Source organism: Notothenia coriiceps, unplaced genomic scaffold (genome assembly GCF_000735185.1).
Source record: "Notothenia coriiceps isolate Sejong01 unplaced genomic scaffold, NC01 NC01_scaffold00035262, whole genome shotgun sequence".
Classification (NCBI taxonomy): Eukaryota; Metazoa; Chordata; class Actinopteri; order Perciformes; family Nototheniidae; genus Notothenia; species Notothenia coriiceps.
The window spans coordinates 354,066-366,124 of record NW_011367963.1 but is presented as its reverse complement, the minus strand read 5'-3'; the positions used below and the strand labels follow the sequence as shown (position 1 = coordinate 366,124).

Genomic DNA, 12,059 nt, shown 5'->3' with positions numbered 1-12,059 from the left:
AAGTTATGTTCCCCGGATGAGTTGAGCAGGCTGAGCCCCTGTAGCATCACAGAGCTGCTAGCAGAGAGACAGGAAGCTAACAACAGCAGTCACTGGAATTACCTGTCAACTGTACCACGCCCTAATGTATGCATAACTTTAAGGCTTAATATAACTTAACAACATTATACATGGTAGTAACTAGTAACTCATTAATAAATGTTAATTTGTTGTACACTTTATAGGCTCCCTTTTGGCAGTTATGAATGTTAGTAACTCATAAATAAATGGTTATAAAGAGATGCCAAGAAACATCACGATGGATGGGGGGAGAATCAACTCAGTGAACAGATACCAAGGATGCTGGCTGATGAAGAAGACAAAGTAAGCTAGTGCCAATATAAGGCTTAGTCCTCTTGCCAAATAGTGAGACGTATGAAAACTATGTTAGAACTGGTTTATAAATGGTTTCTGAATGATTAATAAAGTGTTTACAACCTAATTAATAACCTCATTATAAACCCTTTATGAATCCTTCATAAGGGTAGTCTTAGTGTAAAGTGGTACCGATGTGGGTACCTATTTTAACTTTTATATTAAACTTATTTTAAACCTGACTTTCATACATCATTGTTTTGTATGTATGTTTTCCCTAATCTAAAATATAGCAGTAGAATGTAAATGATCAATTATGTTCAGCATTTGCTAAACAAATGCTGAATAATTCAACAACTTTGGAATGATAATCAGATAAGATGATTTGTGTAATGACACAGGGAGCTATTTGTTTATTATCCGTCTAATAACTATTTAATTGTTGGAAATATTGTTAATTAATGAAGTCTGCATATAATTAGAAAAAGTACGGAGCAAAGTTGAAAGCAATAACAACAAAGACAAATAAATACAGTCGAAAGAATGTCTTGATTTGCAATAAGATTGAATTCTACAAAACAAATTGGTTCTGATGTAATATTGCAGCAGCATGTTGACTATGATGTTTATTGATTGTGTTTTATTAAGATAATATTAATTAATCTAAAATATCAATGTTGACATCAATCCTGTGAAATTCCTACTGTGCTTTCCTCTGCTAGCGTAAACTATTGTGCATTTATCAGGGTGTATTTTTGGAAAATATGTTTATTATGCGCCATGTCAACAGTAAAAAAAAGAGCGCTGTTGGAGTACTGACTCTTCTCCTCCTCTCTTGCTGCTTAACTTAAACATTAAAGTGCTTCAAGAAGAGAGATCACAGAGATATTTGTAGAGCTACAGCCCTGCATATCATTGTAGTCTCAAAGTGTGCATGCGGGGGGGTAATTACTGCATTTTCTAAGTCTGCTGGTCCTGAGGGAAATAGAAAGTCCTGCCTCATAAAACGAAACAAATTCCTATTTGCTGTGCCTGGCTGGGCATGAGACCCGGTGCAGTATGGATCACATCCTCGGCTGTTTTGCAGCGCTTCATCCTTGCATGTGTTGAGCTAATTACAGAGAGTTGGCCTTAATAGATTTGGTGGCATTCTTGTGGCTGCTTTGGTCTGTTAGCATAACATATTGTGAATCCACTCTTTACTTCAAGTTCAAGTCAGCTAGTGAATGAGCCTGAAATTAAAAACACCCCGTTTAAAACATTCCCCGGAGCCAGCCAAAGGGGAACTTGCACGAAGGATGGGCATGATGTGGTAGGTCTGTTCTGCTCAGCCCCATGTTGGATTAGTTAAATACGCTGCCATCAGTAGCAATCTCGTGTCAGCACTTGTTCCCCACGGCTTTGTACTCGAGTTGCCAAAATATCACAGCATGTGCGAGAACATGGAAAGACCAAACTACCATGAAGCTGATGTTGTGAGCCTGCTGTTGCTTGCTCATAACCATTCTGCCTACATCCTTTCCCATGACAAGTTTATTGGAATATAAGATAAATATGACTGATTCTCTTCTTTTTTTTCGCCCTCAGTATTATTGCTTGTCTAAATGGAGCAGAATACCAAACACGCACTGAAATGAGAACAGAGACAAACCATTATGGAGAGTATAAACATCCAACCCTCCTTCTCTTTCACATTTCTGATAAGGATCATGAAGAAGGAGAGAGAGTAGACATCTCAACAGCCCCTTTCTTTTTCTTGCCACACACTCCCCCCTTTTCTAATTAACATTGTGCATGTTGTCAGGCTTTGTTTAATAATGCATGATTGCTATCAGCGGCAAAATCCTTTGAATGAAGCACCACTGAATAGGAACACAATAATACCACCAGGGGCTCAGGAAGACAGACAAGATTTGTTTTTTTTCCTTCTATTGTAATAAATGTTCAATGGAAAGCATCAAAGCCACCAAATGTATGAACGTGGAGTTGAAGAGTAAAATGGCCATGTTGGGGATAACATGAGCAAAGGTGGTGACGCCTATTTATGTTGACACATGGGAGCGGAAAGGATAATGTGTACCCATGCTCATACATGTAATTACACACGCATGAGCACAAGCTTTTACAACAAAAAAAGCTGCAGCATTTAGACTACAGTAAATCCATTGTGAGATAACAATACTGCTGCCTCTGTGCCAGGTCTGCCAGGTGGCGCTTCTCCCCTCCACGCGTTAGGAAGGATCTACAGTGCAATTTTCTTGTAAAAATTAACACCACAAATCAACACCGGATATAATTGCTTTCATTTTTGGTATAAATCAAGGTTTTTGCAGGGTGTGCTTACATTAGCTTCTCCTTGCATTTACTCAAATGGCAGCCTCTCGGTTGTCACACCGGTGGTTACACAACATACAGATGGTTCTCTTTGCCTCTATCAGCGTGTGTGTGTGTGTGTCGGGTGGGGGGGGCTGCTGAGTATAGTTTCTTGTGTGCTGCCTAGTGTCATGTCATTATGTAAATTTGCACATTAATTAACTCAAAGGCTCTCAGCTACCTTTGGTTGGTCAGATGTGTAAAACAATGAGTGGAGGACGATCGCGCTGCAGCTCTGTCCCCTGACACCCTGCTCAGGCTTTTCACTCCAATTGATTCTAATCTAATTCACAGTCGCTACAAACACTGCTCATGTGAAATTTCTGTCTAGTGTGTATTTGTATATGTATATTGTGTTTGTGTGTCGGTGGTGGTGTGAGCGGGGGATGAGATTGCTTCAAATTGATTCCCTTCGCCACACGTCCCCCGCTCTTGCGCTTGCTGCTAGCCCTAGGGCGCTGGGAGACAGGTAGTCGTGTCTATCTCCCCCCAACACAAATCGAGTGTGACAGGTGCGCTATCTTCCCGTCTTTTCTGCCATTTACAGCCCACAGAAATGAAAGAGGGAGAGCTAGGGGCGAGAAAGAGGATGATTGGTAACAGGGAAATGAGCTACTTTGTCATCATTGGGCCTGCTGATCGTGCTTGGGGGGGGGGGGCTTGTTTTCCTTGTTTTTCATTGGGAGGCGGTCAAATCTGCAGATTAACAGTGCAATCAATTATTATATCTAGCAAAATAAGTAATATTGCTGCCTCCTGATGAAACAGTTATTGAAGCAGCAGGGTGCCCCAAACTTCAAGACATCAAACAGCTTTGATCTCACGCAGCTTGAAGAGTCTGAAATGTCTGAAAACAACAGCACCCTGCCGAACAAATGCAAACCTGCTAGCATGCTAACCAGCAGTTCAGCATGTCATCAAAGCTCACACACTTGGATTAGCTGGGAGCCGTGACACAAGCCGAAGTCTACCGCAGAGCATCCATCACTGAGGATCAAGTTGTGGCTTAAGCAAATGGATGACAAGGGATAGAGCGCGCCTGCAGCTAATACTGGCTCACTGTATCACATTGATTTTCACAGCCAATATAGTGGCCCTTAAATTAAGGGCAGAAGCATGAATGGACACTTGGCCACTCTGTTTTATAGATTTCATGAGTTGTTTGATCAGTGCTAAAGTGAAAATGTGTGTGTGTGTGCTAAAGCTAAGCTAATCCATCACTTTGTATCCTTATTTAGAGCTATTATAGCATCAGCTATGGATTACATACATGTGGCGTGAGAAGCATTAGATGAATTGGTTTGTTGCATGTGTGTATCATAATGTAACTGAAAGACAGCATTCTTATCTTGTGTTATACTTTAAAGAAAAAGCCTCAGTAGTTTCTCAGAAGTCAAATTGTCTTCAAATTGCAAAACTATGAAAAAGCTTGGAGAATTTATGAACATTTCCTGTGTTTCCCGACTTTCTACAGAGGCGCTTTAATGTGAAAGATATCAACACTGATCTGAGGAGGGCTTAAAATGTACTCTTATTATACAGCGAATTTAATTGGTGCTCGCGACTAAAGCTGTGAAGACAAAATCGTATTAGTCCACACTTTCATCTGCGTGGTTTCTCCCTCTATCGCTCTGCCTCTCATGCACACGTGCACACGCATTGTGTGAAGTGACTATTCCATTTAGAGAACTGTCAGAACATACCCTGTGAGCACATCAGCCTCTTCCTCTCCTCTGTCAGCTCCAGCCGAGGCTGTGTGGGGGTATGTCAGAAATGTGCAGGGATAGATAAAACCTGTGGAGCCAAACAGCTTTGTTTCATTCACTCTGTTTCTCTCTCCTTCTCCCTCCCTTCCTCCCTCTCCCCATCCCTCCTTGCCTTGCTTAGGCTGTGAATACCCTGCATCTGAGAAATCAGACCAGACTGACTCACAGGGCTCTGTGAGCCAGCTCCACTGAGGCTGCCAAAGCATGCTGGTGCCAAGCTGTCCCACCATGCACAGAGCCAGACCCACGCTGCTGCTGCTGCCGCTGCTGCTGGCCCTGGGTCTGCTCCTGCACCTCGCCGACGCTCAAAGTAAGTGAACCCTCGGCTTTCACGGCATTCAAGTGTTGTATACTGCTGTGCTGGGGGTAAGGGGCTTATCTGTCATTCATCAGACACATCAATACTTCATGTCAGTCACAAACAACTCCTATAAATACCTAATGAATGCATGAAACGTATTCATGAAACAAACATGCCGATCTGCACTATGATGGAGACAGTGTTAAGAATACAACTATTTGGGGAAATACCTTGTCTGTATTGGATATATTAAATATTAAATTGAAAGTACAGTCAAAGATGACACAAAGGGAGAACAATGTATACTAAACTAAACCTCTGTGCTCACCTTAAATCTGACTTCAAGAGATTTTAACGAGTCTCAACTTTATCGCTAATTATGGTCCAAAATACAAGTATGAGACACAAATGCAATGTGAAAACTTGTGAAGTCTCCACGGTGCATTTAGTGAGAATAAAAGGTACGTTTTTGGACAGGAAAACAACGCACACATATTGCAAAATGATCGATCTCTTTATCTCACCAAACTATCACAATGTGTTCCAGTCCCTATTTTACAACAATTCATTTTCTGCTGCAAAACTATGATGTGAAACCAGCAATGCCCCGGCCCCAGCAGAGAATCTCATCATGAGAAGTCATTGGAATTGAGTTACTTGACATCAGACACCTGCCCATTGATGTGTGACAACAGTTTTCAAACCTCATTGAGCCCTGCTCCTGCACCACAGCACCCCCCTCCCACCCTGTTCTTTTTTTTTACACTAAGATCCATGAATCATTAGCTTCTGGAGTCACAGAGGGATGAATAAAAGTTATATTGCTCCCCTCGCACCCACTGAAATCCCCTCAGTTCAGCCAAATATCTTTGACTGAAGGGATCATTCACCCAAGGTCATATACAACAGAGCCACGAAAAAGTAAAATTGATGGGATGGATTCACAACTTTTTGCTTGAGAAATGTTCCTTGCAATCTGCTCAAATGTGTTTTATTTTTCTTCCCTGGCTCCCGCCACATATGTCTCACAGCGGGTGCGAGGCAAGCGGAAAAATGTTTTCTCCGTTTATTCCCCTTTTTATGTGCAGCCGCAGGATTTATTGACACAATTCAATTACGAGACCTTCCTAATATGGCGTTAACAGTCGATAAACGTTACCATTGAGGGGGCTCTTTAGTAGCAATCTTTTCAGAAAGTCCCATCCTCTACAGAGCGGTGTGAATTTAGACAACGGCATTTAATGAGATAAAGCACGATTGCCAAAAACTTCAACTCGTGTGTCCAGACATATCACTCGAGCACACATGTTACAAAAACCTGCACAAGTGTCGTCAGCAGCCTCCACATATTGACGCCTCCGTGCTCACCACTCCACTGAGACAGCTAACTGTGTCTTTGTGGAAAAGGTTAAATGTATGTTGGACACGAGCCCATACTGTATGTAGGTGCTGTCTTCCTTGATCTTGCTTCAGACAGCTGTGCTGGGTCATCATCTCAAAGCCAAAACAAACTTTTCACGAGTGGCTGTGTTAATGACGGAGGGTGTGTGTGGGAGTCAGGGGGGGTCACGGGGGTGAGGTGTGTACCCTGTCTGTAACCGAGGTAAGAGAGCACATCATCCTTTGGGTTTATATGTCCTCCCCCCTCCTGCACATGTCTGTTCCTCCCCTGCCCAGCACCCTTCTATTGTTTTCCTTCCTAATCACTCTCTTGCCAATTGTCTCCTCATTTCTTTTTTGGGCTTTTTCTCTCTAATGTGTTTCCGCCTGCGCCTTTGTCTGCTCCCCACCTTCTCCCCCTTGCTGTTTGGAAGCAGTGCAACAGCCCCTTCCAGCGACTGAGCTGCTCCTTCATTTCCTCCACTGTGCCTCTGCACATGCAAACCCAGCCCAGACGCTCTGGTGTGTGCTGAGAACCAAAAAGCTTTGCTGAGTTTATTCTGCTTCAGACTTCTCCCCCAGCACCAAACACAGGCTGTACTCAAAAGGGAAAGCTGCCCTCTGTTGGTGCTTTTAATCCGTTTGGGTGTGAGCTATCCTCCGGCTGCTAACATGCTGGAGGATATGAGACATGAGAGAGCAGAACATGGCTGAGTCGGCCTGCTCAACAGATGGCCCGTTCCTCTGAGCCAGTCCTACCCAGTGGACACTGCAGCCCCCTTTTGAGAAGAATGCCATTCAGCCCCAGAACACTAGCAAATACTGCAAATATTTCCTGTTGAGATCATGATGGTTTCAGAAACGATCTTCGAGGGTTGTTTCTGTGTCGCTCTGATGGTTTGTTTTCTCTCGTCATTGTTTTGTCTTTGGCCTTCTCTCTCTGCTGCTCCCTCTCGTTTTCTCCTTCACCCTGTCCCCCCCCTCGCTCTTCAAATGCGGACCAATTAATTTGTGTGGCAAATTGGGTTTGGCAATAGCTTGAAAGAAGGGCATAATTGTCCCTGGTGAGCCAAGGGGACATAGCGCGCGAGAGAGGAAGAGCAGGGAGGCAACACACAATTCCTCTGTGTCATTTGCTAAAAGTGACGCAAAAAGGAAGCATCAGAGGAGGAGAGGGGGAGCATTGACAGCTGCACCTGGGCAGGGAAGAAGAGGAAAAAATAACAATGACAGTGGCCTAAAATTAACTCTATAGTGGTTGCGCCACACATAGACCTATGCTACAGTTCAGAACTGCTGACTGTCGAAGGATTTTTTTTTCTTCTTATCAAATAATACTTTTATAATCTAAAAATGCTAAAAGGGGAAATCTGGCTTCCACCCACACACACGTTCGGCCCCATGCCATGTCGGACCCTGTCACACATGGGCCTAATAGCGTTTTAATGGATTCCTCTCCTTTCTGTTGGATGGCATGGTGAGTCCCAGCGTGCCTCTCTTTAACACGTCAAATTAGTATCGACAGGCCCCTCCAGCCTCTCTAAACATTAAGATGTTAACACCCAGGCCACATCTCTCTCACTTATGGGTGTGTACAGCAGAAGGCATGCAGGCATCAGACGCATGTGCAAAACCTTTTGAGCTAGCAATCAAAGGTGAACCACATGGGACGTAAAACAGAAAATTGTCTATCGATGCAGACCTTCTTTTGACCCATTTCAGAGGGAGAAAAGCAAGATGGGTTCACACGGATGCAAAATTACTCACATTTGAACGTGAACATCAGATAAGCTGTTCTCATATTTCACACAGGAATTCAATTATCTTTCTGTTTTCTGTGAGAGGAATCAGTTCCCCATATGTTCACTATAAAGCTACACATTTATGATCGTAGAGCATCTCCTGCTCTGTGAGGAGTCGTTTGTTTAGCAGTGCTGCAGTAACAATCCAACAGCATCTGCCCCGGTTACATTTAGATGTAGTATTTTGTGGGTGGAATGCAGATGATCATAACGATGATTTGTAGAGCAGCGTGTTTATCAGGGAGATGCTAGTCGGATTGGATAAGTATATCTAAGCTAACACACAAAAACAACAAGATACACACATAGATACAAAGTCCCAATTACATGCATATGCACACACACACACCCCTAAACAGGATCACCTTGTAGCAAGTCCGAGAGCTAATGATACTCTATTCCCCAGATGACATCAGCCTGTAATATGTGTGTTTTATGCATGCCTGGCCTAATATGAATTATTGTAATATAGTGTTGTATTTGCATATGAGCTTCCGGGCTGTACTGAAATTAGCATTTTTACAACAGCTCAAATTAAATCCCTCTGCTTAATTTGCCTGCATGCTAATTTGATTTAAATGGAGACTATTCCGTTCCCTTTTACACTCATGTCCCACATACACACCACGCTCACACACACACACACACACACTAATTCAAGCACAAACTGACGTATACATGTACTCTTAAGAGCTGCAGCCTACATATTCCACACACATTGCCTGGTACACCAAATTAGACACACAAATAAAGACACATGCAATCCTACATGTTTGTTTTTCCACATAAAATGACATATAACCAAAGGGAAAACTAAACTAGTAGAGATTTTCTATCCAACTTGAAATCACTTTAATTCCCAGAGGCTACCCCCCTCGTTCATCATCCTGCCGGACACTGCTCAAGTGGAAATCTCATTGTTGGCTCCACTCGTTCATTTCAAAACGCGCCTTAGCACAGAACGCCTTTAAAAAAAACATCAACATCTCCAAGAGGATAGAGCGCATCATGCTGCACACTTCAGATCCAAGTCGTGAAAACACCTTCGCTGAGATTGCCAGCAGGTAATTACCATGTGGTTGTTTGGATGAAGACCTTATGACAACACTGGGAATCTGAGATAAAAACAATGTTATCAGTGCCATGCAAGATGCTTCTCGCTCACAGGTTGAACTAAATGAGTACGAAGTCATTACCATTTTCTTTGGAGCCTGTACCAGCTCCTTGTCAACACTGTGTAATTATGTCTAAAGGTTTTATCAGGGTCATTATTAACTCCATGAATGCTGATTTCTAAGGCAGCTATGCACAAGTGTATTATTTGGAGCCTTTCGCCTCATCTATGGATTGCAGTCATTTTTCCTTGCACTTAGACCACAGAACCACACAAAGACAAGCAATTTCAGCCCAGTCCTGACCCTCCTACTCTTAAGAAACGCAGATACTTGCATACAATATAGAGGGGTAATTAAAGGCTAGCCTGCAGCCACTAACGTTGCCTTTAAGTGCACTTATGTCTCCAAGACACATTGACTTTAAAATGGTGGGGCAATTTAAACATGCTGTACCATTCACGTCTCAGAGTGGGAATATTGACAGAACAAAAGCTCCATAATCCAAATTGTAAATCCGTTTGAGTTGTACTCAACAAACTCCCAGATTCCTTTTCTCTAAATCCATATATTTGAATACCACCTTTTATCACAGTGTGAAATAGCATGGATTTCACTCAGCCGGGTGCCCCTCTATCTGTCCTTTGAGCCATTAAGGTGCCAAAACAACAAAAGAGGACCACGTTAACGCAGTGCACCAGACTGGCTCTCTATACGTCTCTCACATACACACGCTCACACAAAGAGTATCTTGTAGCTTGCCTTTGAAGCCGGGATCAGCCGGTGAGCTGAGCACAATGCCAGCTGTTTTGCATCTGCTGGGCTTACAGTTGGCATGACTCTGGTCTTGCTGGCATACGTACTAAATCTGATCACCCTTCATACTCTATGCCAGTGAACTGTATAACAATGCAGGTGTTTCGTGACATTGCCCCAGTGACAGTGCAATTAATAGATTGATGCTGTAGCTGCAGTAATGGGATAACTGGACCAGTCAAGTCTGAAATACGTCAGCGTTGCCTGCACAGATGATGTTTTACCGCAGTGTGCAGAACAATGAGAAGATGGAGTACATATCATCCGCACGTGTGGTAATCTCAGAGCGGGAAATTGTACTAAGATGATGAAAGTAGGAAATATACAACCCACATGTTTATGGATCACGTCCATAATGTTCAAGATCAACATTTTCATTATGGTATCAAGTGGCGAGCATTGCCATATTTGCATTATCAGTACCTGGTCTCCTGAAATAAATGGTCAGTTAATGACTTGTTAATCCATTCTGCACAAGCAGGCCAGTTACTACAATGTTCCCCTTTGTGGTTTTAAAATATATATTGGGCACGTGACATTATCAACATATTAATCAAATACCCTGTCTGTTTATCCTTAAGTCAAACAGATACACGTATAACTATTGGTTGCCAAAGGGACCATGAGGCTGCAAGAATCAATGCTTCAAATATTTAATACAAAAATAAGCACTCAAAGTTACTCCTTTGGCAGAACATGAATACATAAAAATCAAACAGGGTGTAAATAAGATGTCAGCTCCATTTTAACCGAGCAAGTATGGTCTATTTCTCCAGACATTTCTTTTTTTTTTAAAAATGTATTTTAAAAACTGTAAATCTGGATACTGCTGAATGAATATCTTGATTTAAAGATGGGGTATGTAATTTATTTCAGAAACACTTTTTGTTATATTCCATGGAATGCTCTTAACATCCCGATAGCAATGAATATATTAAATGCTTTGACAATAAATACATAAAAAAAATGTCATCTGTGTAAGCCGTAGTACTGTAAAAAGCATGACCAATCCTTTTAGCCGGCCCGGCTAAAATAACTGGATGGCCTACCTGCCTGTCAGCCTTCCATCTGTGCACAAACTTATCTCGTGCCCTCATTGGTCATGTGCACGTTTGTGTGTGTTGGAGGAGGGGCTCTGTAAGGAAGTCTGAAGGAAGAGGCAGATTCTTTTCGGCTGTGTATTTTCAAATTGTAGCGCACTCGAGCTGGTTTCTCCAAAATTACCTACCCCACCTTTAAGACAAAAAATATTCCCTCGTTGAATATATGTTTGGAGGGGAAGTGGTTTTTGTGCACATTTGTAGCAAATAAAAGTTCAGTTAAATCACCTTTTTGAATTCTCCAGAACTCATGCAGTTTGTGTGCACGTGTCTGTCTGTCTGTCTGTCTGTCTGTCTGTCTGTCTGTCTGTCTGTCTGTCTGTCTGTCTGTCTGTCTGTGTGTGTGAGAGAGAGATGTGCGCCTGTGTTGGTAAACACCTGGCCCCAGGCTGCAGCTTTGGTCTCACTCCAGGGGGTCTTCAGAGTGCGACACATCTGGGCACAGCGCATTTGTGTGCCTGTGGGGTGTGTTGGGATTCTGCAGTGGGGTTAATGGTCTAAACCATTCATCTCCATGCAGCGCCTCGGGGTGATCCCTCAGTCCCAGACAGAGAACTTACATCCCCACCTCCTTACCTACAGCACTGCAACGCTTGACGCCGTTTGGGAATCTTTATGCCCTAAGCTCCTCTTGTCACAGTTGATTTACATTCAGGGGAGTGATGGAGTGAGTGCTCAAAGTCTTTTCTCACCTTATACACTCGCACACACTACATCCGTCACTATTTTCTGTCACCCCGCCCCCCCCATTTGTTTGTTTGCTGACTCATTAACTCACTCTTGTGCGTATATATTCACAAACTTGTCCCTCTCTCTGCAACAGCAAGTGAGTCATGCCGTCGGAGTCGCTGAGATGTATTGTGACACACAGCCTGAGTGGAGTTTATTAGTTATGGCAAATGAGAGTGAAAGCTTCCATTGAGGGGCGAAAACACTCAGGCCACAGACAGACCCATAGGCTTTCTCAGCTGAAACTGAGCCAAGCTTCCCCCTCCACACTGTAGAATATGCATTCACACACACACACACACACACACACACACACACACACACAC

At 42.9% G+C, this 12,059-nt stretch overlaps 1 protein-coding gene across 29 annotated transcripts in view; it reads left to right on the top strand.

Annotated features, from left to right (window-relative positions):
- The window catches only part of LOC104962705 (protein tyrosine phosphatase receptor type D), a 201,740-nt gene that overhangs the window by 111,106 nt on the left and 78,575 nt on the right, over positions 1 to 12,059 (top strand). For all 29 annotated transcript variants that reach the window (XM_010791191.1, XM_010791186.1, XM_010791184.1 and 26 more), the window contains one exon: positions 4,615 to 4,803. In XM_010791191.1, coding sequence (XP_010789493.1) covers positions 4,698 to 4,803 — 106 coding nt within the window. In that variant the 5' untranslated portion in view covers positions 4,615 to 4,697. The remainder of the gene's footprint in view (positions 1 to 4,614; positions 4,804 to 12,059) is intronic.